This window comes from Bufo gargarizans, chromosome 3 (assembly GCF_014858855.1).
Source record: "Bufo gargarizans isolate SCDJY-AF-19 chromosome 3, ASM1485885v1, whole genome shotgun sequence".
Lineage (NCBI taxonomy): Eukaryota > Metazoa > Chordata > Amphibia > Anura > Bufonidae > Bufo > Bufo gargarizans.
This window is the reverse complement of record NC_058082.1, coordinates 362,138,506-362,165,618: the sequence shown is the minus strand read 5'-3', so window position 1 is coordinate 362,165,618 and position 27,113 is coordinate 362,138,506. Positions and strand designations below refer to the sequence as shown.

Sequence of the window (27,113 nt, the reverse complement as noted above, 5' to 3'; positions counted from 1 at the left end):
CCGCGCAGGCTACTTTCGCACTTGCGCACTTGCGAATTTTTTTAAAGTTATTAATGCAGACGGATCCGTACTGAACGGAGCCTCCGTCTGCATTAATATGAGCGGATCCGTTCAGAACGGATCCGCCCGAACGCTAGTGTGAAAGTAGCCTTAGATTTGCTGTTTTATTCCAGTCCACTCAAAAAGTGGATAAAAATTAGTGACTAAATTATATGTATCCCATCCTGAAAAAAAAAAAAAGTTCCTGTATGGCTACACTGACAGTCGTTCCGTCGTCTCACAAATGCATTGCAAAGATAGATCCGTCTCTCTGGACAGACGGATCCGTCTTGTATCTTTTTTCACATTTTTACCGGTCTGCGCAGGCCGGAAGGACATTCTTATGGGTCCGGCATTCAGGCATGTCTTCCGTTTTTTTGGCCGGAGATAAAACCGTAGCATGCTACGGTTTTGGCCTCTTTCACACGGGCGTTGCGGGAACATGCACGATTTTTCTGCGCAAGTGTAAAAACATTGTAATGCGTTTTGCACTAGCGTGAGAAAAATCGCGCATGTTTGGTACCCAAACCCGAACTTCTTCATAGAAGTTCGGGCTTGGGATCAGTGTTCTGTAGATTGTATTATTTTCCCTTATAACGTGGTTATAAGGGAAAATAATAGCATTCTGAATACAGAATGCATAGTAAAATAGCGCTGAAGGGGTAAAAAAATAAATAAAAATAATTTAACTCACCTTAATCCACTTGATCGCGCAGCCGGCATCTCCTTCTGTCTTCATCTTAGCTGAGTGCAGGAAAAGGACCTGTGGTGACGTCACTGCGGTCATCACATGATCTTTTACCATGGTGATGGATCATGTGATGACCGGAGTGACGTCACCACAGGTCCTGTTACTGCACACAGCTAAGATGAAGACAGAAGGAGATGCCGGCTGCGCGATCAAGTGGATTAAGGTGAGTTAAATTATTTTTTATTTATTTTTTAACCCCTCCAGCGCTATTTTGCTATGTATTCTGCATTCAGAATGCTATTATTTTCCCGTATAACCGTGTTATAAGGGAAAATAATAATGATCGGGTCTCCATCCCGATGGTCTCCTCGCAACCGTGCGTGAAAATTGCACCGCATCCGCCCTTGCTTGCGGATGCTTGCGATTTTCATGCAACCCCATTCATTTCTATGAGGCCTGCGTTACGTGAAAAACACTGAATATAGAGCATGCTGCGATTTTCACGCAACGCACAAGTGATGTGTGAAATTCACCGCTCATGTGAACAGCCCCATAGAAATGAATGGGTCGGGATTCAGTGTGGGTGCAATGCGTTCAACTCACGCATCGCATCCGCACGGAATACTCGCCCGTGTGAAAGGGGCCTTTCTCTTTTGCCTGATCAGTCAAAACGACTGAACTGAAGACCTCCTGATGCATCCTGAACGGATTGCTCTCCATTCAGAATGCATGGGGATAAAACTGATCAGTGCTTTTCCGGTATAGAGCCCCTGTGACGGAACTCTATTCCGGAAAATAAAAATGCTAGTGTGAAAGTACCCTTATGGCTTGGATTGCGGTGATATAGAAATGACTCTTAGGCTACATTCACACGATAGTAGTGTTTTGCAGATCCGCAAAACACGGATACTGGCCGCAAATGGCTGCCACTACCATAGAAAATGCCTATTTTTTTCCGGACAAGAATAGGACATGCCCTAAATTTTTTGCATTGAAATGAATGGGTCCGCGTCCGTTCTGCAATTTTAGATGCAGACTCATTCATACGGCCATGTTAATGTAGCCGTAAGACTAGCTCGCACTTCAGTTATTTCCATCAGTGATTGTGAGCTTAAACCAGAAGTGCAGGCTACACAAAGATAAAGTATAAGGCCTCATGCACACGACCGTTCCATTTTTTGCGGTCCGCGGATCCCCAAAAAACGGAAGCCGTCCGTGTGCCTTCCTCAATTTGCGGAACGGGCGGCCCATTGTAGAAATGCCTATTCTTGTCTGCAAAACGGACAAGAATAGGACATGTTATATTTTTTTTTTTTTTGCGGGGCTACGTAACGGAGCAACGGATACGGACAGCACACGGAGTGGTGTCCGCATCTTTTGCGACCCCATTGAAGTGAATGAGTCCGCAACCGAGCCACAAAAACTGTGGCTTGGATGCGGACCCAAAAAACAGTCGTGTGCATGAGGCCTAAGGGAAAGATCTGCTCCTGTTCTGGGTTTCTGACCCTCACCTGGTTTTGGCTCATAATCACTGATTGAAGTAACTGATCAAATAACTGAAGTGTAAACTAGGCTTTATCCTTAAAACATTTTTTATTGTGCAAAAGTACTGAAATGCAAAGAAACACTGTACTTATTTGGTGTCAATGTATTTTTACCGACCCATAAAATAAACCCTAAAATAAAATAAAAAAAACACAATAAACTATTGAGGAATAGCTTTTTTTTTTTTACATTCCCTGCCCCACCAAAAAAATAAACCTAATCAATAAATTATATAACCCCAAAATGTTGAAAAAACATAATTTATCTCACAATAAACAAGTCATCACACAGTTACAACAAGTCCTGGGGAAAAAAAAGTGTGTGAACTCGCCCAAGTTCCACTGTCACCGCCAACATAAAATGTAACCAAAAACTGGAATTTGCGCTATATGTCGGTTCAGGCGTAATTAGTCTCTTTCTTATTATAAGCTCCCCTTATATATAATTTACTTACAGTTCTGAAGACTCAGGGGTGCTGGCTGGCTTGGCCTCAGGGGTGCTGGGTGGCTTGGCCCAACAGAAGGAGTGTGGGAGACTGTGAGGCCTTTTTTCTCCAAGCTGCTCCGGAATTTTTTTTTTTTATTGCACCTCAGGTCAGACCACCAATCAGACCCAATAAGCCCCAATGTTAATGAGACCCCAATAAAACCTCAGCTCAGACCCCAATATGAATGACCCCCAATCAAACTGCCTTAATTCTACGTGGCATTGATTCAACAAGGTGCTGATAGCATTCTTTAGAAATGTTGGCCCATATTGATAGGATAGCATCTTGCAGTTGATGGAGATTTGAGGGATGCACATCCAGGGCACGAAGCTCCAGATGCTCTATTGGGTTGAGATCTGGTGACTGTGGGGGCCATTTTAGTACAGTGAACTAATTGTCATGTTCAAGAAACCAATTTGAAATGATTCGAGCTTTGTGACATGGTGCATTATCCTGCTGGAAGTAGCCATCAGAGGACGGGTACATGGTGGTGATGAAGGGATGGACATGGTCAAAAACAATGCTCAGGTAGCCCGTGGCATTTAAACGATGGCCAATTGGCACTAAGGGGCCTAAAGTGTGCCCAGAAAACAACCCCCACACCATTACACCACCACCACCAGCCTACACAGTGGTAACAAGGCATGATGGATACATGTTCTCATTCTGTTTACGCCAAATTCGGACTCTACCATTTGAATGTCTCAACAGAAATCGAGACTCATCAGACCAGGCAACATTTTTTCAGTCTTCAACAGTCCAATTTTGGTGAGCTCGTGCAAATTGTAGCCTCTTTTTCCTATTTGTAGTGGAGATGAGTGGTACCCGGTGAGGTCTTCTGCTGTTGTAGCCCACCTTTCTTTCCCATTCTGACATTCAGTTTGGAGTTCAGGAGATTGTCTTGACCAGGACCACAACCCTACATGCATTGAAGCAACTGCCATGTGATTGGTTGACTAGATAATCGCATTAATGAGAAATAGAACAGGTGTTACTAATAATTCTTTAGGTAAGTGTATATACCTAAATGAGCTCCATTTTTTGTATTATGATCTTGCTTTGATGGCCCAATGTAGCGGGCGCAGTGGTGAGATGCAAACAAATGAACTACCAGTCCCTGCGAGTTTCAGAACTGCAGAGACTACACTGCCCACAGTGCCTGAGCCACGCATCCTCAGTAGATCTTATAGCACAGGGATCAGCAACCTTTGGCACTCCAGCTGCTGGGAAACTACAATTCCCACCATGCACACTGATTTGGCCGTTCTTGTAACTCCCATAGAAGTGAAAGGGGGATTCTGGGAGTTGTAGTTTTAGAACAGCTGGAGTGCCGGAGATTGCTGATCCCTGTTATAGCAGCTTCAGCCTTACCCCTTATGCACACAACCGTTCCGTTTTTTGCTGTCTGCAAATTGCGGATCCGCAAAACACAGAAGCCGATCGTGTGCCTTCCGCAATTTGCAGAATGGAACCATTGTAGAAATGCCTATTATAGGACAAGTGCTGTCCGCATCTTTTGCGGCCCCACTGAAGTAAATGGGTGCGCACCCGAGCTACAAAAGCGGACCAAAACAACAGTCGTGTGCATGAGGCCAGTCCTGAAATCAGATGTAAGGGATCATAGAAAGAAACCTTGTAGGTGACCCATGGTCAGAACCAAAAACCTGTATGCTTTTTGGAACACGAGTATATTCCAAACTTGCCTACACGTTTAGTTAATAGCTGGTAGATATTTGGTCTTGAACTACTTGAAGACCCAACCAGTCCTGGTCATTAAGAGGTTAACATTGTTTGCTCTTGATTTGTGTCATAAAGCTTTCAGCATTCATGCTTTTGTGAGCTTGTGTGGTCTGCTTCATGACAAAGCCACTGTTGACCCTGTTCCATTGCATTCTACAGTAATAGAACTCACCGTTGACCAGGACAGCTTTAGTTGGACAGAAATTTGACAAACTGATTTGTTTAAAAAGTGCCATTCTATGATGGTGCCAAGTTGAAATTCACTGAGCTCTTTAGTATGGCCCATTGCACTGATATTTGCCTCGGGAGACAGTGTGGCTGTATGCTTCTTTTTATGCACGCATTCGCTTTGGGTATAGTTGAAATGGTTGAGATCACTAATTAGGGGTGTTGGCTATATACTGTAGGTATCATTTTTTTCTTTCCACAAGATGAGCATTTTATGTTATAATGTTAGCTGTGTACATGGCATATTGTAGTAAGCCATCATTTCACATCATGTATCTACAGTCATGTGAAAAAATTAGGACACCCTTTGAAAGCATGTGGTTTTTTTGTAACATTTTTAATAAAAGGTTATTTCATCTCCGTTTCAACAATACAGAGAGATTAAAGTAATCCAACTAAACAAAGAAAACTGAAGAAAAGTCTTTTCAAGATCTTCTGTAAATGTCATTCTACAAAAATGCCTATTCTAACTGAGGAAAAAGATAGGACACCCTCACATGTATTCCCTCTTAAATTGGCTCAGATCTCACACAGGTATATCACACCAGGTGCACATAATTAGTAGATCGTTACTCTGCATGTTGAATGAGGCTTGCCCTATTTAAACCTCAGACATTTAGTTTGGTGTGCTCCTGACTGTTGAAGTGAGAGTGAGCACCATGGTGAGAGCAAAAGAGCTGTCAGAGGACTTCAGAAAAAAGATTGTAGCAGCCTATGAGTCTGGGAAGGGATTTAAAAAGATCTCAAAAGATTTTGAAATCAGCCAGTCCGGAAGATAGTCTACAAGTGGAGGGCTTTCAAAACAACTGCCAACATGCCCAGGACTGGTCGCCCCAGCAAGTTCACCCCAAGAGCAGACCGCAAGATGCTAAAAGAGGTCTCCAAAAACCCTAAAGTGTCATCTCGAGAACTACAGCAGGCTCTGGCTACTGTTGATGTAGAAGTACATGCCTCTACAATCAGAAAGAGACTGTACAAGTTTAACTTGCATGGGAGGTGTGCAAGGAGGAAACCTTTGCTTTCCAAGAGAAACATCGAGGCCAGACTGACATTTGCCAGAGATAAAGTTGACAAAGACCAGGACTTCTGGAATAATGTTCTTTGGACAGATGAGTCCAAAATTGAATTATTTGGACACAACAGCAGAGGACATGTTTGGCGTAAACCAAACACAGCATTCCAAGAAAAGAACCTCATACCAACTGTGAAGCATGGAGGTGGAAGTGTCATGGTTTGGGGCTGCTTTGCTGCAGCAGGACCTGGTCAGCTCACCATCATAGAATCCACGATGAATTCTACTGTGTATCAGAAGGTGCTTGAAGAACATGTGAGACCATCAGTTAGAAAATTAAAGCTGAAGCGGAACTGGACCATGCAACATGACAATGACCCAAAACATACTAGTAAATCAACCAAAGATTGGCTGAAAAAGAAGAAATGGAGAGTCCTGGAATGGCCAAGTCAAAGTCCAGATTTGAATCCCATTGAGATGCTGTGGGGTGACTTGAAAAGGGCTGTACGTGCAAGAAACCCCTCAAACATCTCACAGCTGAAAAAGTTCTGCATTGAGGAGTGGGGTAAAATTTCCTCAGACCGATGTCGAAGACTGGTAGATGGCTACAAGAACCGTCTCACTGCAGTTATTTCAGCCAAAGGAGGTAACACTCGCTATTAGGGGCAAGGGTGTCCTATCTTTTTCCTCAGTTAGAATAGGCATTTTTGTAGAATGACATTTACAGAAGATCTTGAAAAGACTTTTCTTCAGTTTTCTTTGTTTAGTCGGATTACTTTAATCTCTCTGTATTGTTGAAACGGAGATGAAATAACCTTTTATTAAAAATGTTACAAAAAACCACATGCTTTCAAAGGGTGTCCTAATTTTTTCACATGACTGTATGTGTTTAGGAAAAAGTTGTGACTTAGGTTTGGGCCTATACTTTACATATGTTAAGGGTACTTTCACACTAGTGTTTTTCTTTTCCGGCATAAGGATGTCTTCAGTTCAGTAATTTTGACTGATCAGGCAAAAGATAAAACCGTAGCATGCTACGGTTTTATCTCCGGCGAAAAAAACTGAAGACTTGCCTGATCCGGTATTTTTCCCCATATGATTGTATTAGGGCCGGATCTGGCATTCAGAATGCCGGATCGGTCCTACATACAAGACAGATCCGTCTGTCCGCATGACAAGCGGAGAGACGGATCCGTTCTCGCAATGCATTTGTGAGACGGATCCGCATCTGGATGCATCTCACAAAGGCTTTCAGTCACATCCAGATCGGCGGATCCGGCAGGCAGTTTCGACGATGGAACTGCCTGCCGGATTCCTCTGCCCCAAGTGGGAAAATAGCCTAAGGCAGGTTTTCCCCAGAAAATGGCATATATTTCTATTGACATTTTTTTTGTATAATTCATTTAAACTATAGGTGTGACAAAGGTAACCCTTTACACTCTCAGTTGCTTCCAAATACTATAGTCTGACTAAACAGATATGAGCTCCTTGACTACAGTCCCCAAATATCTGGTTGAGACACAACAAATGAAGAGAAACATTGGGTCAGATTTACTAATCCTAAAGATGGTGTGAGCAAGGGCATGACTACCATAGCAGCAGACCAGGCAACTGCTATGGGGCCCAGGGCAAGAGGGGGCCCAGTCATAGTTGGGAAACTTGGTCAGGACTCTACCCTCTAAAGGAACAAGTTTTAGCAAATGAAGCAGTGGAAAAAATGGCCCAAGGGTGATTGAAAAGGGTTTAGGCAGAAACCCTTCTGTCCAGTGGGAGTGGACCTGGTTTGATCCTTGCTATGGGGCCCTTACTTCTCTATATCTGTAAAGAATAAATCAAGGCTACTGGACTTACTGTAGATTTCTTGAAAACGTTTCACTCTCTCTTCTAACGAGCTTTCTCAATTCTGAGTGACTGTACAAGAATTCTCTTGGAATAAATATGTAACTGAATCCACATCTGGTAATTATACCCAGCATGGGGTCAGAGGTCATTATACCCAGCATGGGGTCAAAGGTGTTGATTCCATTATCCTAATTGGAGTCAGTAGGTGATAAAGACTTCCCAGAAAATGGTGTCAAGACAGCATTGTATGTGGCAGACAATAGATGTCTAACTCCCCGCATCTATTCAAGCTTGGCTTCTCTATTTTTACGTATTTACGTATCTATTGTCTGCCACATACAAAGCTGTCTTGACACCTTTTTCTGGGAAGTCTTTATCACCTACTGAAGGTTTCTGTTCATAAGAGCTTTTGAGTCAGCACACAGCAGTTGGTCTGAAAGTAATCTGATGATTGTCGAGCTATGTCTGTACTGTCGGGTATATAAAGGCACAACAGTACTAAAGACATTTAAAGGGCACCTGTCAGCAGATTTGTGCCTACAGTATGAAACTGCCTGACCTGTTGCAGGTGCGCTTGGCAGCTGAAGACATCCGTGTTGGTCTAATGAACATATGTGCCCGCATTGCTGAGAAAAATATATGCAAATGAGCCTCTAGGAGCAACGGTTACACCTAAAAGCTCTACTCTCTCTGCAACTGCCGCACCCCTGCACTATGACAGGGCCAGGCCGAATGACGTATTCACTGCCTGGCCTTGTCAATCAACATGCAGAGAGCGCGGTAGTTGCAGAGAGAGCTGACATTCTAGTAGTAACGGCTCGCCCCCACTGTCATAGAGGCTCATTCACATACATTAAAACTAAATTTTTCTCAGCAGTGCGGACACATATGAACATGAGACCAACACAGATGCCTTCAGCTGCCAAGTGCACATGGAACAGGTCAGCCAGTGTCATAGGTACAAATCTGACGACAGATGCTCTTTAAACAATGGAAGCAAGAAAGAAAGTATACCTTCATACCAGTATTCAAGTGCCTTGTGCTTTATTTTAAAAGAGATATAGTGGCCAAATAGTAAGGCTGGCCACAGACATGAGACTATTGTCATCTGAAAGGTCTTTCTCCTGACAGTGATTTTACCTGATGTTATAAATGTGATACATTGACAGCAATAGGTCCAGGCAAATTGAAACTTGGCCTGTCTGGGAGGTAGTGAGGGTAGCTGAGTTAGGTTGCTACAAACACCGAGATTTTAAAAGAAGTCATGGAGCATATCATGGACTAGGAAGATCGGCGAATGAGGACTTTTTATTTATCATGGATCAACTTGCAGGATAACAGGCGGAACTGGATGGACAAATGTCTTTTTTTGGCCTTATAAACTATGTTACTATGGACTACTGTGCGCATACTATCAGAGATCGGGAAGGGGGATAGGGGGAGGGTGGTATGTTATCTTTACCTGGTTTTGGATGTTGAAAAAACCTAATGAAAAATATATAAAAAATAAGAAACCTGGCCTGTCCATTTATTGTTTCCCCCTAATGACAGATGCCAAGGGACAGTCCTCCTCTTCCCTGATATCTTCCTATGGACTTCATATTAAAATGTAGTTTTCCCATATAAGCAGTCCTAGAAAGCTTAAACGGGCTGTCCAGCCTTTCATCCTTTTTTAACTGTCTTTAGTGAAAAAAAAATAGTCCAGTTATCTTCTGGTCCTCAGCCTGTAAGCTCCTGTACATGTAGCCAGACGTCACGTCACTTCTGGTCACGTATTTTGGATTACTTCACATCTTTTACTATAGTATTCAGGTGCAGTAGGATTACAGCTTTCTGCCACGTGGGTCATTGACTAATGGCAAGGTCAGCCATAATTATTAGATGACTATGGTCCATTTTATGAGATTATGTTAAATATGTGGCACGTAGAGCATGGCTTAAGGTGTGCCGAAATACGCTACAGTTGTACCACAACCACCAACAGGTGTTGCAAAGTTACACACAACAGTGTCTAAAGATGCACCGAGCAGCATCCACATTGATAAATCTGGCACATCTTTAGACCACTTTGCACGGTCTGTATATTAGGAATAGTAAATCTGCCCTAATGACTTTGGAGTGGAGTAAAGTTAGTTTATCACTACTTGACAAATACTTTCTAAAAAAGAATATATTATTTAATAGATGGCATTTAAATTACCAGGTATATGTGTTGGACAAGCTGTTTACATTCCACTATATCTACTTGAAGAAGAATGTTGATCCCAAGAGAATGGCTGGGAGGAGATTCTCCTGCTACGCCCATGGCCCAGCAAGCCACAGCTTGTTTTCATAGGTCCAGCTTTATTCTTCCTAATGTCACCAGCATTCTCTAGGGACAATGGTAAATTAAGCATCTTCCGTACACTTGGATTTGTGTTTCTTAAAGGGGTTCTGCAGTTGTTGTTTTTTAGTTAATCAGTTTAAAAAACTGCAGAACCCCTTTAAATTCTTTCTATACTCTTACATCTCAGACAATACAAAATCCCTTGCCATATGAGATGTTTGACCACTTTTCTGAAGTCTACAAGACATTACTAGACATAGCCAATGTAATGCTGACTGAACTACAACACGTATTCCATGTCCATCATATTCCACAGTCTCAGTGACTACTCAGACAAGTGTCATATCTAACTCTGATAATGGCAATACAATATACAGCAACTCTGTGCCATGAGCAGGTCTGGAGCTGCAAGGGCAAGTGGCACTGGTGCAACTATCAGAATCATGGATGGGGGATCTAGAGAGGAAGCTGACGATCTGGAGCTGTCAAGCAGCCAAACAGAGTTGAAACACACTTATAGCAACAGTAGCAAGTCCAAATCAGCAAATGAAATATGGCAGGAAGGCCGAACAACAAAGGGTCCTACTGTCAGAAGCAGACTAATAACCTGCAGTTGTGACAATACTATTGGGCCTCGCTTTCCCATGGAAGTCTGATATGCAGAGAAGGCAGAGGTTATTGGGTTCCTTAAATATGTAGATCTGGATTTGCTATGTAGTACCTTTTTTAATGGGTAATCAAATATGTCGTTCTGGATTTGCTATGTAGTACCTTTTTTAATGGGTAATCAAATATGTCGTTCTGGATTTGCTATGTAGTACCTTTTTTAATGGGTAATCAAATATGTAGTTCTGGATTTGCTATGTAGTACCTTTTTTAATGGGTAATCAAATATGTAGTTCTGGATTTGCTATGTAGTACCTTTTTTTTAATGGGTAAACACTTATTCCCCACATTTATATGACCGTATGTATTTTGCAGATCCACAAAAAATGCGAATGACATCCATTTGACGTCCGTGTTGCATCTGTTTTTTGCGGATTAATTGTAACAATGCCTATCCTTGTCCGCGAAACAGACAAGAATAGGACATGTTCTATCTTTTTTGCGTGGCTACGAAATGGACACATTTTTTCCACACCCATTGAAATGAATAGGTCCACATCCTATCCATAAAAAAATAGTATCGGATGCGGACTAAAACTACGGTCGAGTGAATGCACCCTAAACATGGTCTAAGGGTACAGTCACATGACAGTGGAAAGAAAATGGACATTAAAAATGGATAAACTGTCAGTTTTTTATGGCCATTTTAAATCCATGTGTGCATTCATTTCTTGGCTATCTAACAGTTACAAACTGATGAATTTCTTTGTTTTTTTTGTTTTTTTTTTACCCCCAACTCATACAGTACACTCAGTATATATTATACCCCATTATAGTGCCACCATCACAATGCATTCTGTATATAACGCCCCCCCACCGGTGTTTCCCCAGAATATGTAATGGACCCCCATTACAGTATATATAGTGCTTCCCCCTCTCCAGTTAGTACTGACAAATTAAAAAAAAAATACTCACCTCACCGCAGTATACTCAGTGTCGTCCTGATGATCATTTGATGTCACGACAATGGGAGTGTCAGGTCCTGTTGCCACCTATACCCACACCACTAAAAGGTCCTTCAGCACAGGTCCTAGTGTACCTGTTTTTAATAGCTGTCAGATGGATGCACTTCTGTTTAAACAGCCTTTAAAAATGGCCTATTGGGGTCCATCTGGCCATGAAAATAGCCCAAAATAGGACATGTCCTATATTTGGATGGCTGTTATGTGAATAAAGACCTTAATGGTTGTTAAAAAATGGGTGTCACACAGTTGTTTTTTACCGTTGTGTGAATGTACCCTAACTCATTTAATTTTAGGCTCCAGCTATGCAGTTATCTTGGCGATGACACTCATCACACAACCACAAATCACTATGTAGCAATGCAGCTATAGAATTGGATTGTTATGACCACAACCCCAGAACTGCCCAAAAAATCCAATGCTGCTGTATTTTTTACACTGAATTCAACCTCATTTAGCTTAATGCAGGTTCTGCTACACAGTGGTCTTTAGTCGTGCAACAGGTGCTGCCACCAAGATTGCCATGTAGCCCCAGCCTAAGGGCTCATGCACACAAACGTATTTCCGATTAAAACCAAAACCTTTTATCATTCACTTCTTTATATGTTTCCATGGTTACATTTCAGAGTCAAAATTCTGCCTACTTGCCCTTTATTCCAGCCACAAATTGTGATAGTAAATTGGTGCTTTTATATTTCATATTGGAAGAAAAAGCTAAACTACCAGTTGTATTGTAACCAACAGGTACTCTAAAGATGACTTTCTGCTATAAGATACATGCTTCCATATTCTAATTCTAATGTTTGTATTTACACTGAGCCTCGGTAAAGATGCTAGATGCTAATTTATGTAATGTATATTTTTTTGTCCTGGAGAGCTATCGCCAACCCTCACATGAGCCAGGATGAAAGAGTAAGATGTGTCAGAGAAATATATTGTTGTTAACAATAGGAAGATGTCTCCTCTGAAAAGAACGTCCATCTATGACTGAATGTTTAATAGACTTTTATTTATTTATTTTTTTGAATTTTTGTTTTATATCCTTATCCAGTTCTTTGTCTCTCTTTTATCCCTTTATTTCGTTTTATGCCATGACTTTCGGGCACAGAAAATGACGTGCTCAGCCGGTGCATTCAGACAGCGTGGGGTGAGGCGGTGACATTCAGTGACCCAAACAGACCAAACACGCAACGCTGTGCTTTGGAGGGAGGAGGAGGCATAGTGGGAGAGAGAAAATTCTCATCTTCACTGTGTAGAAATACTCTACATTAAATGTTCATTATTAGCTGTTAGCTGCTCGTCATCAGTATACAAGGCTGAGTCTAGCACATAGCAATTAGTTTGAGTTCTACAAGTCCGCTATCTTACCGTTGCATTATACCATATGTCCATGTTTGTGGCTGAGACTCCTTATGAGCACACCTCAAATCATCCAAACTCTCCTCACTATCACCTTGGGGTATGAACTATATCATAGAACCGCATTTGCATCAAGGCTGTGTTGCTTCATATGGGGGATGGCCTATCTTGAATAAGATTAGAATTGTTTATAACAGAATATTGAACGCTGCTCAATAAGACTCTCATGCAATATTTGAATTATATGTAGATGTTTAGATGGAGAGCATGTAAGGTTTAAATTTATCTTGAAACATCCTGAAGAATTAGGCTGGGGCTACATAGTAATTTTGGGCGTGACAAGCGGGGCATGACTAAATATTGTTGTATAGCAGTGCAGCTTCACAGCATCCTAGAAGTGATTGAGGTTGCAGTGCAACTCTCATCTTTCCATGACCGTGACCCCAGCATTGTTGCCATGTAGCCCTAGCATTATGCTTGAATTGCATAATGTCCTTGACTTTTTTAAAGGGGTTGTCCAGCAATTTTATCTTGATCGCCTATCTTCAGGATAGACCATCAATATCTGATTGATGGAGGTGCGACATTCCGCACCCCAACCTATTAACTGTTTGCTTGTAGTTCCTGTGACAGAAATGCACATCAGTCCCTTGTGTAGTTGTTGGAGCTGGTTAAAGCAGTGCTGCTCCCATTGAAATGAGGGCAACAGTGCTGCAGTAACCAGCTCCGTCCACTACCCAATGAACAGAGTTGTGCAGTTCCATTGATTACATCCAGTGCTGGAGATGCTTCAGAACAGCTGATCATAGGGGGGTGGGATAACGGACACCATTCAATCAGATACTGATGGCCTAACCTGAGGATAGGCAATCAATATAAAAATCCTAAGAATTTAAGACATTTTATAGCCTATAGCTGTAAACCAGTCTTTATGTGCCTCCTTCAATAAGAAAACCACCCAAGAATTGGCAAAGGAGTAAAGATTATTCATCAAACCATTCTACATATTCCCACTGCTTAGAAGGACTATTTTTTTGCTCATTATGTTCTTGCGCATTGGCCTTGGTTACAAGTGTCCTTCAAATTGAAGACCTGTTTCACTCATGACATACGTTTTGTTGAGGCATGATCACAGAATTCGAGGTATCTTGCAGTGAAAGGAATATAAGCCACATATAGAATCCTTTACAAATCTGTTCTTTCCTTTGGAACTTTCCATTTTTAGCTTAACTTTTGCCTTTGTTGCAGTATTCTTTTGATCGGGAGGTTGGTTGGCAGTAATATATGGTATGAAAGTATGGAGGTCATTTGCTCATTGTGCGCCTAGAGACTCCTTTAGATTTCACGTTGGCTCATTTTATTTAATTTTCTTAAATGTTCTTGCTGAGAACACTTAATTCTTTGAATGAAAGAATAACTTGGGCCGAAATGTCTTCAGATTGTTTCAATAGAAAAGTGGCCAAATTTTCAAATGTAAACCTGCATCGAGTTGTTCACTTACATTTTTATTTTTGTCCGTTTCATAGTCACACACCTTCATAAAGAATGTTTATGATCAGTACAGCAAGAATTAAAAAAAACTCACATTTTTGAAAGGAGACTTTTTAACTATAGGCGCACTTCGGGTGAAAAGTTTTTGTAAGAAGGGTTCTCCCCCCTTCCCCATAAATGATCGTAGAAAGCCCTGATAATAAGACTCCTAGTAATCAACTATAATATAGGGGGAAACCAGAAGCAAGGAGAATGAAACATTACATGGTGCCTATTGAAATCAATAGACTGCATGATGCACAGAAATTTTCGTTCCTCCTTAGTGATTGAAACATTTTTAACTGAGTATGTTGAACAGGAGAACTCCTCTCTAGTCCCTAATAGGGTATTTTAGAGTTATCTTTAATTCGAAAAATGCTAATACATGCTATATCTAGATGCACACTCGCTAAATAACTGTAGGGTCTGCTCTTCATAAGTCACTGGATGTGGAGCAGAGGCTCATTATAGACACAGTATTCACAGTAGATAGACTGGTCTTTCAGTGTGAATATCATGTTTTTCCATGAAAAAGGAAATAAACACTATGTGAGCTGTATGTGGCTCCATGCAGTGCTATGTTATCTCCTTGTAGCAATCTAGATGAAGCATTTGTAGATAAGAATATCTCCAAAATATGGAACGTAATAGAAGGTGCCAAAACCTAATTGTGCCTGTAGAAAACTATGGTCTCTGTGGCATGATTATGTTTTTACTGCCTGGTCCTGTCAATAAAAGTGCAAAGGCCGCAACAGTTGTAGAGAAAGTGGAGGCTCTAGGTGTAATGGCAATGCCTCTGTTGCTCCTAGAGGTTCATTTACATATATTAAAACAATTTTATTCAGCAGTGTGGGCACATATGAACATGGACCAACACAGATGCCTTCAGCTACCAAGCTTACATGCAACAGGTCAACCAGTTTCATAGGTGAAATATTCTGTGAAAACAATCATAGCTCTTGTTACAGACAGTGGGTGTAGAACCACCGTGCCAACCAATTGATTTGACTTTGGGCTAGTCCAAAGGGGAGTATCCTGGCAGTCTCTTGGTTTTCAGCCTTTACTCCTCTACAGGGATCTGGACTTAACTGTAGGGAAGCCACCAGGCCGCTACCTCCTGGAATAGTCCCTGTGTAGTTGGCTGCTGACCCATGGGGATCAGAGTCACTGGTCCGTGGCACTGAGAGAACAAGCAATACATGTAGGGAAACAGGCAGAGGTCTGGGCATGCAAAGTTCATGCAAATCCGTGAAAATATCCTGAGGTCAGGGTAGACAGGGAAGGGTCAGTATGGTAAACAGGCAGGGTTAGGGTCATGTAGCAGAGGTCAGTACACGGGCACTTAAACACGAACAGCGCAGCTTCATTTGGAACTAGTGAGCTAGACAACCTAAAGTTCAGGCACCCTCCTTCTGGGGAAAGTGCCATATATACCCTGAAACAGCCAGCTATAGGCTGGGGAAGAATTAGGGCATGCACACGCTGGACCTTTGAGAGCCAGGAAGTGCATGTGCCCTACGGGTGCAAAGAACAGGCTTGACAGAGAAGCGCAGGCTATGGACTGCAGGGATAAGAATTAGATTCCAGCAGCTGGGTCTGCTGTGGGTGAGGAAGAGGAAGGACAGTGTGTCTGGGCAGGATGGGAGGGTGAGTAAGGTGGCACCCATGCCCAGTGTTGTAACAGCCCTGTCTGTAATACTAGTATGCATGAATTGTAAAGTAATTCAGTATTTAAAATAAATGTAGGATAAATATAAATTATAAATCAAACCGAAACCATTCCCTATTCTGAGAACTGGGGGAAGGGAATGAGTTTATAATTAAATATTATATAGTGATATATTATTCTGACATATGTGAATCAATAGAGAAGATGTCAGATTGCTATTTTTTGCGGGGCAGTCTGTAGTTTTCATTGATTCCTTTTTGGGTATGTATAACTTTTTAATCTCACTTAAATTTTTGGGAACCGAATGGCTTCCATGATCTTGTTTCCGGAGGGGTTGCTTGGTCACAGGGAGCGGGCTGCAGTTTACCACTGCATCTTAGGGATCAAATGTCTGTGATCTGAGTTGTCTCAGACCGCGGAAACTGGTGACTGTCAAACGCCTGCTATGTAGCTCATTCAGCTCCTGGTTTGATTTAATAATTACGTTTCCGAGTTAAGAAATCTCACAAGAGGTCTGTAGGTAAGAAAATGTTGACCTACCTCAAGAATGCATGTATGCATAATGCATAAATGTTAATGTGAAGACCGATATGTGGTTTTACATATTGCCATTTATAGTAGCTAAGATTGTTGTAGTGTGCAGTAGCATACCTTCCAGACAGACCATGCAACTTTATCAAATTTTCAGGGACCGAGGGGCAGGCGAGTCTCAGTGCATCATAGTTACAGTACATATTATGGTTGAAAAAAGACATAAGGCCATCAAGTTCAGCTAAGAGATGAGAATTAGGGGAAGGGAAGTGAGAAGCTAGAATCCTACCCACTTTTATAAGCAGTAATGTTGTTTAATTCTAAGAATTCATCTAAGCCTTTTTTTAAACCCTCCACTGTTCCTGCCGTTACCACTTCCTGAGGTACAGTATTCCACAGAATCACAGTTCTTACGAGAAGCCTTGTCGTCTCTAAAGAAGGAACTTTTTCTTCTCCAGACGGAGGCAGTGCCCACTTATCTTTTGTGGGAATTTTACATGGAACAGCTTTTCAGTGTATTTTTGTGCAGGCTATTTTATATTTATATAAGTGAATCCCGTCCTCCCTTAGACACCTCTTTTCAAGACTAAATTTTAATTCTTTTAAGCTAAGATTTCACTTATCAGTTTGGTCACTCTTCTTTTAACTTTTTCCAGTTCCAGGGCATCCTTTTCATATTGTCCTAGTGCCCAGAACTGAACTGCATATTCCAGATAAGAACGTACTAAAGCTTTGTGTAGGGGTAATATTATGTCCCTCTCTGTGAGTCCATGGCTCTTTCAATACATTACACTATCTTGCCTGGCTTAAAAGTGTCTGATTGACATTGAATGCTGGTATTTAGCCTATGATCTACAAGTTCCCTCAAATCCTTTTCTACAAGTGACTCTCCCAATGTAACTCTCCCTAGGAATGTTTGATGCATGCTCACTAGGAAACTGACTGATACTTAGTTTAACAAGGAAGCCTGAAGAGATCTATGTACGCCCCTTGTAGTGTTTAAATACACTCTTGTGATAGTCCACAACTTGTAGTTATTGTTGTAAATGCAGCTCAATGTGATCCTCGATGCCAAAAGTTTGCAGGAAAAACAACAAAATTACAGTATGTGAATTAGACCTTGGGGTGTCAGAAATTTCTGTGACAATTAGTTCCATTGCATAATTCCATGTGTTTGCCACCAAAACAATTAATTTAGATGCGTAAAACCGATTTTCAGCAGCAGAAATTTTTGCCACAAAATCTGCTGTGTGTGAAAGCACCTCTATGTTGCATGTTGCTTTTTAGAAGTGAATTTACTCATCACAGGCACCTGCATTATAAATGATTATTATGTTGAAGAGCAAACCATTTTCTTTCCATCTTTTTAATAGTCTGGTAATATTTCATTCAGAGATTGCTGCAGAACATTTAGTATTTCTAGTTACTCATTACGAAATTGCCTGTAAAATACAGTCTGTATTAGAGGCCCTCTAATGTCTTTGCTGCTCTATACAAAAGACACACTGGGCATGTGGACGTGGGGGATGGGAAGTACCCTGAGAAGAACAGAGCAGGGAGGAAAAGCATCTGAAAAGACTAAATGTAGAAAGGATGATGTTATTATAGGTTATCATTTTGCCAGGTTTGTGGACCTGAAGTGAAGTACACTACTTCCTTTAGCCCCCGTGGAATGGCAGCAGTCACAAACCTGCATTAATGGCTTGTATTGGAGTAAAATGAACTAAGTTCCGGCAAAGTGAAAAATGACCTGTTGATGTGTCACCATGAAACCTGGAGATGTTATCATTTGGTTTCACCTTTATATACAAGCAGCTGAGGTTCTATGAAAGTATGCCCTACCATATGCCTATGTGTACATTGACTTAAAGGGAACCTGTCACCGGGATTTTGTGTATAGAGCTGAGGATATGGGTTGCTAGATGGCCGCTTACACATCCGCAATATCCAGTCCCCATAGCTCTGTGTGCTTTTATTGTGTAAAAAAAACGATTTGATACATATGAAAATTAACCTAAGATGAGTCCTGACCCATTCAGTAAAAAAAACACATATTTAAAACATATCTCACAGGTCTTTAAAAAATCCTCAATGTCTCCTAAAAACAAAAAACAAGGTTTTATACAGAAATGTAGTATGAAAAGGCCGGTGGCTCTTGTCTATAGGCAGTAGCTCAGAACCTTAATACCAGAGGCAAATCATGGACAGGAGTCAAAGTGGAACTACTGTATTATGCTACTTTTTTTAGGTGAACACTTCGGGCACTACAGTGAGCACTGTATCCACTACTGTGAGCCTTGCATTATAAACTTAAAGGGGTTGTCCAGAATTTTGATATTGATGGGCTACCCCACCTATCAACAGTTTCATTATAGCTCCCGCACTGGAATTCAGCACCTGAACTACACAGCTTTGCCCATTGTCTAGTGGATGGAACTCGTAACTGTAGCCCTGCTCAACTGAAGTGAAGTCAAGTTGATTGGCAGGGGTGCAGGGTGTCACACCCCTGCCAATCTAAGCCTGAGGGTAGACTATCAGTGTCAAAATCCTGGACAACCCCTTTTAAAAGGGGGGATTCCAATCTCAGTCATTCATAGCTGAGATCAGAATCCTGTTGTATGCAATGGCATACGAAACTGGTTGATCTGGCTGTGCTGTGCTATGCTGTTTCTGTAACTTCCATACACGTATATGGGCACTATTGAAACAGCTTGACTGTTTCCATAACCCCGGTCATCTCTGGCCACCGTATACTATGGGTATTCTGATATTATCCATGAATGGCTGAGATACCCTGTTTCGGCGACTTTTACACTAGCGTGCTGCTGGAAGTTGGGCCCAGCCCAGTTGACTGTAATGGAGATGGGCCAGGGGTCCCGCCGCTGCATGGCAAACAGGCTAAATGGAGCAGCTGACCTGTAATTGCACTGCTCGCAGCTGCAATGTCAATGGCTAGCAGGTAAACAGAGAAGGCAGCGCTTGTATGACCGCCTGAGAATGGTCATCAATATAGCAAAGACGGAAAACTCCTTTAAAGACTTCAAATGTTTGCATCTTTTAAATAATATTAATTTCTGAAGCATGACGTTCAAATTCATAGATGTTTAATATAAATTAGTCATAAGACAGATTCTGTGCTTACGCACAATGTCCTAGTGTAAGACGCCAATCCTGATAATATAACACAAATAAAGCTCATTAGCGACTAATTATGTCTGGATCACCATCTGCAAATTTTGCTCCAAAGATGATAAAAGACATGCCGTGTTAAAGTGTACCTCTGCGTCATAACATAATTTACAGGTTAATTGAACCTATGTAAACATATGGTTTACATAGGTTATATAGATACATGTCCATCTGATGTCCCACTGTTCTGTAGTTTTTAGGTACAAATACAGGTCACTGGTTCATTGCCTGTGTGTAAAATACCCTAGTCAATACAGATAGGCATACGATAGCCTATAGGTTGCCATACACCTGTAGCTGCTGGCCGAACACTTGTTCCTCCATATTTCTCTGATAAATGTGAACAGTTGGCTGTTTTCTCTATTGAGAGAGGTGATAAGCCGCTGCCAGACTCCTCTGGCAACGGCTTACCTCCCTTGAGAAGACTTGAAATCCAGCATGCTCAACACTTCTTTTCCCTGGCATCAGCCATCTAGAGAGAGTCAGAACCTCCATAAACATTAGATGGCAGGCTGGTCCCACAGAAATCAGCAGGTTCAGCTGATGGTCATCTATAGCCTATGACCATCTTAAGTTCACACAGTGTTTGGCGTGAAGGTTTATTATATAGACTGCAAACATCTCCTGACCTGCGGCACATCATTATGCCCATAGACTTGAACTGATATTTGCCCTTATGCTAAAAAGTGTGTACTTTTGGTATATATTTATGCAGTATATGACTCTGACAATAAAGGAGTCCCAGTGCAGATTTTGGGCTGTGTCCACTTCAAAGATTTTTATGCACAGCAGCTTCCAAAATCTTTACACTGTAGGCCGTATATTGTGTCAGGTAGCCTTCTGAAAAGGATATTTAGTAGGGGCATTGTAAATAGAATCGTGGCGATCATCTGCTGTCAGCCAATTAGTAATGAAGAGAACAGCATTGCTGATTGGCTGAAAGCAGCTGACCGATGGGCAATAGTTCACAGTACTCCTCCTGAATGTCTTTTCCAACTGGATGTCAGCCACAGCATACCTTTCACATTACCCCTGGCGTTCCCTACACGTTTATCCACGTCTACTAGTTATACTTTTTTGTCAGCAAAGAGAACAGTATATTATAGACATTTAGATGCAATATGTATGACGGTTTTATAAAACTATCCCCAGGGAATTACTGCTTGAACATACCTCCCTTTATTCATGCTGTTATTACCTGCATCTTGTAGTTAATTATCTATGCCATATTCTTAGGAGCAGATTGAACTTGAGTATTGCCATTTTCAACTTAATTTACCTCAAATGATTATTTTTGTGTAGGTTATTTCATTATATTATTTGGCTAGAGTAAAGTGTTCAATTTTTATGTTGGTCAGATAATGGATTGGGATCACTGGTCATTGATGGGTAAATTGTAAAGTTGGTACACGTTCCCACTTTTCTCAAACCTTTTTTTTTTTTTTTTTTACTTTTAGAATTCCATCAGACATAATCTTTCTCTACATACACGTTTTATCCGTGTTCAAAATGAAGGAACAGGAAAGAGTTCTTGGTGGATGCTAAACCCCGAAGGTGGAAAGACTGGGAAGACTCCACGAAGGAGAGCGGCCTCTATGGACAGCACAAGTGGAAAATTTTTAAGGATAAAGAGCAAAGCTGGGAAGAAGAAGCAGCAACAGCAGGTACAGACTGCACCAGAGCCAACTGTAGAAGGTAGTCCTTCTTCTCAACAAGCAAAGTGGTCTGAAAGTCCATCTTCCCACACCAGTGATGACTTTGATGTTTGGGCTGAATTTCACAGTAGAGCCAACCCTGTGGCAGCGAATATGAGTGGAAGACTCTCACCGATTTTGGGAAATGATGAGCCAGACGATCTGGATGATGATGATGTGACACCTTCCTCCCCTCTCATGTACCCCAGCCCATCTAGTGCCCTATCTCCTAATGCCCGCTGTTCAGTTGAAATGCCACGGCTTACAGAACTAAGTGGTACTATAAGTATGGGTGAGGGACTTTCAGATAATTTACTGGATGAGCTCCAGGATGGTTATAGTGTGAATGCTGCTGCTGCTCTACGTCAACGCAACCCTGGATTCTCATTTACAACAAAGTGCCCAACTTTAGGCAACAACTCTAATGCTTTTTGTGGCACTGTTTATAGTCAACCAGCTATGGGAATGATGAGACGGTTACCCATGCAGACAATCCAAGAGAACAAACAAGCTGCTTTCTCTCCAGGCAGTACATACAGGAATTCATCCCTCCAGGATCTTCTCACTGCCATGTCCTATGGACATAAAGAAGGAGTTGTGCAAAGTGAACCAGGTTTATCCACTATGCTAGTGCCACAGCGCAACCATAGGCAGAACACAGGCATGCTAAACAATTGTGACTCAGGACAAGTGCCCTACTCTGCTAGTCTAATAAAAAGCCACAACCTGTACCACCCACCCACGCTCAACCATCACTGCTCTGTTAACAACAGTGCCTTAGCTAGCTCAAGTGGACTGATAAATTCTGAATCCTGTGGCTTGTCATCTGTTCCACATCACCCTTACTTCAGTAGTCAAGGTGGACATGGAAGCCTGCTGGAAGGGCCATACCAAGGCACATATCACCATCACCACCACCACCATCATCATCATCCTCAAGTGTACAATCAGGACAGATTCCCAACAGACTTAGACTTAGATATGTTCAATGGTACTTTAGAATGTGATGTGGAATCCATCATTCTCAACGATTTCATGGACAATGATGAGATGGACTTCAACTTTGACTCTGCTCTGCCACCGCAAGGAGGGTTTAATATGGCTGCCACAGCACAGCCTGCAAATCAGAGCTGGGTACAAGGTTAGGTTGCAGTGAAACCAGTTTGCAATGTTAGGTTAGAGGCATTTCCTTCATGGCAATCAGACAGATATTTATCTGACATAAGTAAAAATGTTTGGTTGATATATTATATTGGTTTAATTGGGCCTTTCTAATAAATGGTTAGGTTTTTAGAACTGTTTTGTGGGACAAAATTATGGTTTAAATCACATTTTGACAATAATTCCAATTGCATTTTGTTCCAAAATGCTATCTCCCACAAAACTAAAAGTTTGTGAAAAAGTTGTCTTTGTTTTGACGTTTTTCGGAAGTGAATTTGAGACGTTTGTTCCCACTGCAAAGGTCCAACCTAATGGATGATAAATTGTGAAGTGTTTCTTTTCCCGAGGAAACAAATCTCAGTTCCTGTGCACTATGTTCAGCGTATTCATTACAGTGTATTTATTTTGTAATGTCAGAATAGCAGAGTTTAAATTCCAGTATATCACTTTGTATAAGACACGTCATTAAATAACATTGAGTTGTATCTCGTTACATATTGAATGAGATTGACATTATCTGGGTCCCTCTAAAGTTTGTAAGCCATTCTGAGCACTAGACTACTTCTGTATGGTACTATTACATGCTATCTGATTTTATATACTATTCTTCATTCTCAAGTCTCAAAAAGGAGGTAACAAAACATAGAAAGATTCTGTGCAAGCATATGAACTACAACAATTCTCATGTGAAGTGTGTTCCATCTATGTGTATAGCCAACGTCTGGTGGTGTGATGAATTCAAATGTCATCAGAGACAGAAAAAGTGGGTGCATTTATGGGAAAATAGTAAAGATGGGCATCTGCCAAAGAGCATTATACAGGACCGAGGGTTGGTGATAAAAGCTTGGATTACTTTATCATATGACAGCTACTCAGTGTTTATATACCACTATCTAAAAACTCATGAATTATTGCTGTGTCCACAGTTTTATGGCAGAAAATCTTTATGTGTGTGACCTGATTCTGTGTCATTTGCCAGAACACTAGCTTAAAACCAATCATAAAGTATCTGGAACAGCATTTCTTAATTCCAGTACTCACAGAAACTCAGCAAGTCAGGTTTTGAGGATTTCCTTAATATTGCACTTTTTAAAAATTAGGGTTATTAGATGAGTAATTGCTAAGGTGTTCACTTTATAGAGTCTGTTTTAAAACATGATCTGTTTGGGTTCCTTGAGGACTGGATTTAAGGAATCCTAGGGCAGGGGTTATCAAGTACATAACAATGTTCTTAATAGGTCTACCCTATACCGATCTGTATGAATTTGTGTTTTAAGGGTATATTCATACAGTGGAAATGTATTTAAAAAAAATACCATAAAGACAAACTCAGGATAATTGACATGATAAATTAAAAACAAATGACAGATACAAAACCAAACAGTGGTTGGTCAGTTTCATAGTACATTTATTTTATGAAAATTCTGACCAATAGTACAGTTTCAGCCATAATGTGACCAAGTGTAACATCCGTATTGCAACCACACTGTCCAGACCTCCCATGGCTCAACTAAATTCAACCTAGATCCATAGAACCTTATGGTGATCATAGTCAGTTTAGAAGAACCTCATGGAAGTTCTGAGTACTGCGGCCATAACATTACAGCCTTTGGAACCAGCCTAATACCATAACCCCTTTTTCTGTATGAAAATAATGAATGACAACTGTTAAGAGGAAAAATTGCAAGGTGAACATATGACATTAAGAATCACTGACCTTAATAGCACTACATGATTTGTTATATATGAATTGGTATTTATTAACAGCATCTTCTTTCCTTATACTAAAAGAGGACAGTTACTGAAACTAGCACTTTTTTCTTCCACAAAGCACAATCGAGATTGATGGGAGCGTCCACCTTCAGAATAGCAGTAAAAGGGCATTTTCATTGAATAAAGTTGCACATAAATTTCTGTTATGGTGCTACATCTATTGTAATGGTTATTATAGCTATTTTATATACTCATCTAAAATAGATTTACAAGTATACAGATGAGGAGATTTATGAAATCTAGTATAAATAAACCCACATTGCTCATAGTCACCAGGTGGATTACAGATGGTCATTTTCCATGACACGTTGGGCATACTGATATCCTTCATATATCATAGCAGATAATTTTTGATTAAGAATTGTGCCAAAGGTTAACCCCCAAGAAAGTACAAAAACATAAGGGACATGTTTTATATGCTCTTGACAAAGCTGTAGGTGAGAAGCTCCATGACGTAGCTTTACAAAAACACCCAGTGACAATGTACAAAATGTTGAAGATTCTGCACATACATAAAATGGCACAAAAAATGTTTTTTTTTTTTTTTTATGCCAAGATCACGTTTGGTGATGCAGTTAAAACTCATGCCACATATGTATAAAGGGTAACAAGGCATTTTGTGATTAAGTATTGGGAATAAATTAATAAGAGTTCGACATTATGATCTCCCTGCAACATGTTCTACTTTTCTACACCATTTATAAAGGGAATCTGTCACCAATTTAATGCTGCTAGGTTCTAACAGTTTCAGAGCATGTCATTGAGTCCCCATATTCATGAGCACCTGACGGAGACAGCCAGGAGCTCATGAATATTCAGGACTCATCAGCATGCTCTGGACCTGTTCAATATAAGGGTTTAGTAACACGGCTGGGACAATTAAAGAAAGTGACCCCACATTTTGCTAAAGGGATCTGTCACTAATGTCAGCTACCCTTTGAGCACCATAAAACTGGTGACAGATTCCCTTTAAATATAAAAATTTAGGTTGAAACACTTTTAAACGTACCCTTTGCCTTCTGAATATATCAAGCTTCTTCCTGCCAACCCAACAGTAATCATTTGAAACAAATGAACAAAAAGTGTCCAAACCTTTGCATTTTTGACAGATCTGTCTTTTCAGATAGATCCAAACATACCGTGCTAATGTATTCCCATACACTGGACACATCTGACATATATAGGAGTAAAACGCCACTTTTGTAGTGCTAAAAGTTAGGCAGAGACTTTGTTACATGCCAGAAGTGCTATAACATGTTGGAAACTGGGCTTGGTAATAAATAAGCTGGGGTAGATTAGATTTTCTGGCAAATTTGTCTAATTTATTAAGAAGCATCTGCCTCTTAAAAAATTATCGTAGGCGCATCTCACTCTGCTGCACAGGGGATTAAGGCTTGCGTATGGAAACAGCAGTCTTGATAAACCTCCACCATACTATTTTGTGGTGTCCTGTACTTTTTAAATCTCGTAGCACACATTTTCTGTAGAGTCAAAAACTGGCATCCTTAGGCTGGGTTCACATGGCCGTGATGGATTTGTTCAGGATGCGTCCTGGGTGTATTGCGGCAAACCCGCGTGAGTAGGTACCCAATTGCAGTCAGTTTTGACTGCGATTGCGTTCCGTTGTTCAGTTTTTATCGCGCGGGTACAATGTGTTTTGCACGCGCTTGATAAAAAAATGAATGTGGTACCCAGACCCGATCATTATTATTTTCCCTTATAACATGGTTATAAGGGAAAATAATAGCATTCGGAATACAGAAAACTTACTAAAATAGGGCTGGAGGGGTTAAAAAAAAAAGTAAAACAAATTTAACTCGCCTTAATCCACTTGTTCGTGCAGCCGGCATCTCTTATGTCTTCTTCTTTGAGGAATAGGACCTTTGATGACGTCACTGCACTCATCACATGGTCCATAACCATGGAGATGGATCATGCGATGGACCATGTGATGAGTGCAGTGACGTCATCACAGGTCCTTTACCTCACAGATGAAGACAGAAGAGATGCCGGAGTTAAAAAATGTTAATTTTCTTTTTACCCCCTCCAGCCCTATTTTAGTAGGCATTCTGTATTCAGAATGCTATTATTTTCCCTTATAACCATGTTATAAGGGAAAATAATAAAGATTGGGTCCCCATCCCGATCGTCTCCTAGCAGCCGTGCGTGAAAATCGCACCGCATCTGCACTTGCTTGCGATTTTCACGCAGCCCCATTCACGTCTATGGGGCCTGCGTTGTGTGTAAAACGCACAATATAGAGCTTGCTGCGATTTTCCCGCAACGCACAAGTGATGCATGAAAATCACCGCTCATGTGCACAGCCCCATAGAAATGAATGGGTCCGGATTTAGTGCGGGTGCAATGCGTTCACCTCACGCATTGCACCCGCGCGGAAATCTCGCCCGTGTGAACTCAGCCTTATACAGGTGAAACTTGAAAAATTAGACTAACGTGCAAAGTTCATTTATTTCAATAATGCAACATAAAAGGTGAATTTATAACTTATGAAACCCCAAAGTCACAATTTTGAGGTACCCTTTGCTCAGGGGGTATGGATTCATTAGCTGACTAGAGTGTGACACTTTGAGCCTAGAATATTGAACCTTTTCACAATATTCTAATTTTAAGTTGTATTAATGCAATTCCTTTTGAGTTGCATTACTGAA

General features: G+C 41.0%; 1 protein-coding gene across 1 annotated transcript in view; it reads left to right on the top strand.

Moving 5' to 3' along the window:
• Positions 1-25,975, top strand: part of FOXO6 (forkhead box O6) — an 80,102-nt gene extending 54,127 nt beyond the window's left edge. The window contains exon 2 of the mRNA XM_044288290.1: positions 21,274-25,975. Within this exon, the coding sequence (XP_044144225.1) occupies positions 21,274-22,656 (1,383 nt within the window). The 3' untranslated portion in view covers positions 22,657-25,975. The remainder of the gene's footprint in view (positions 1-21,273) is intronic.
• The last annotated feature ends 1,138 nt before the right edge of the window (positions 25,976-27,113 follow it).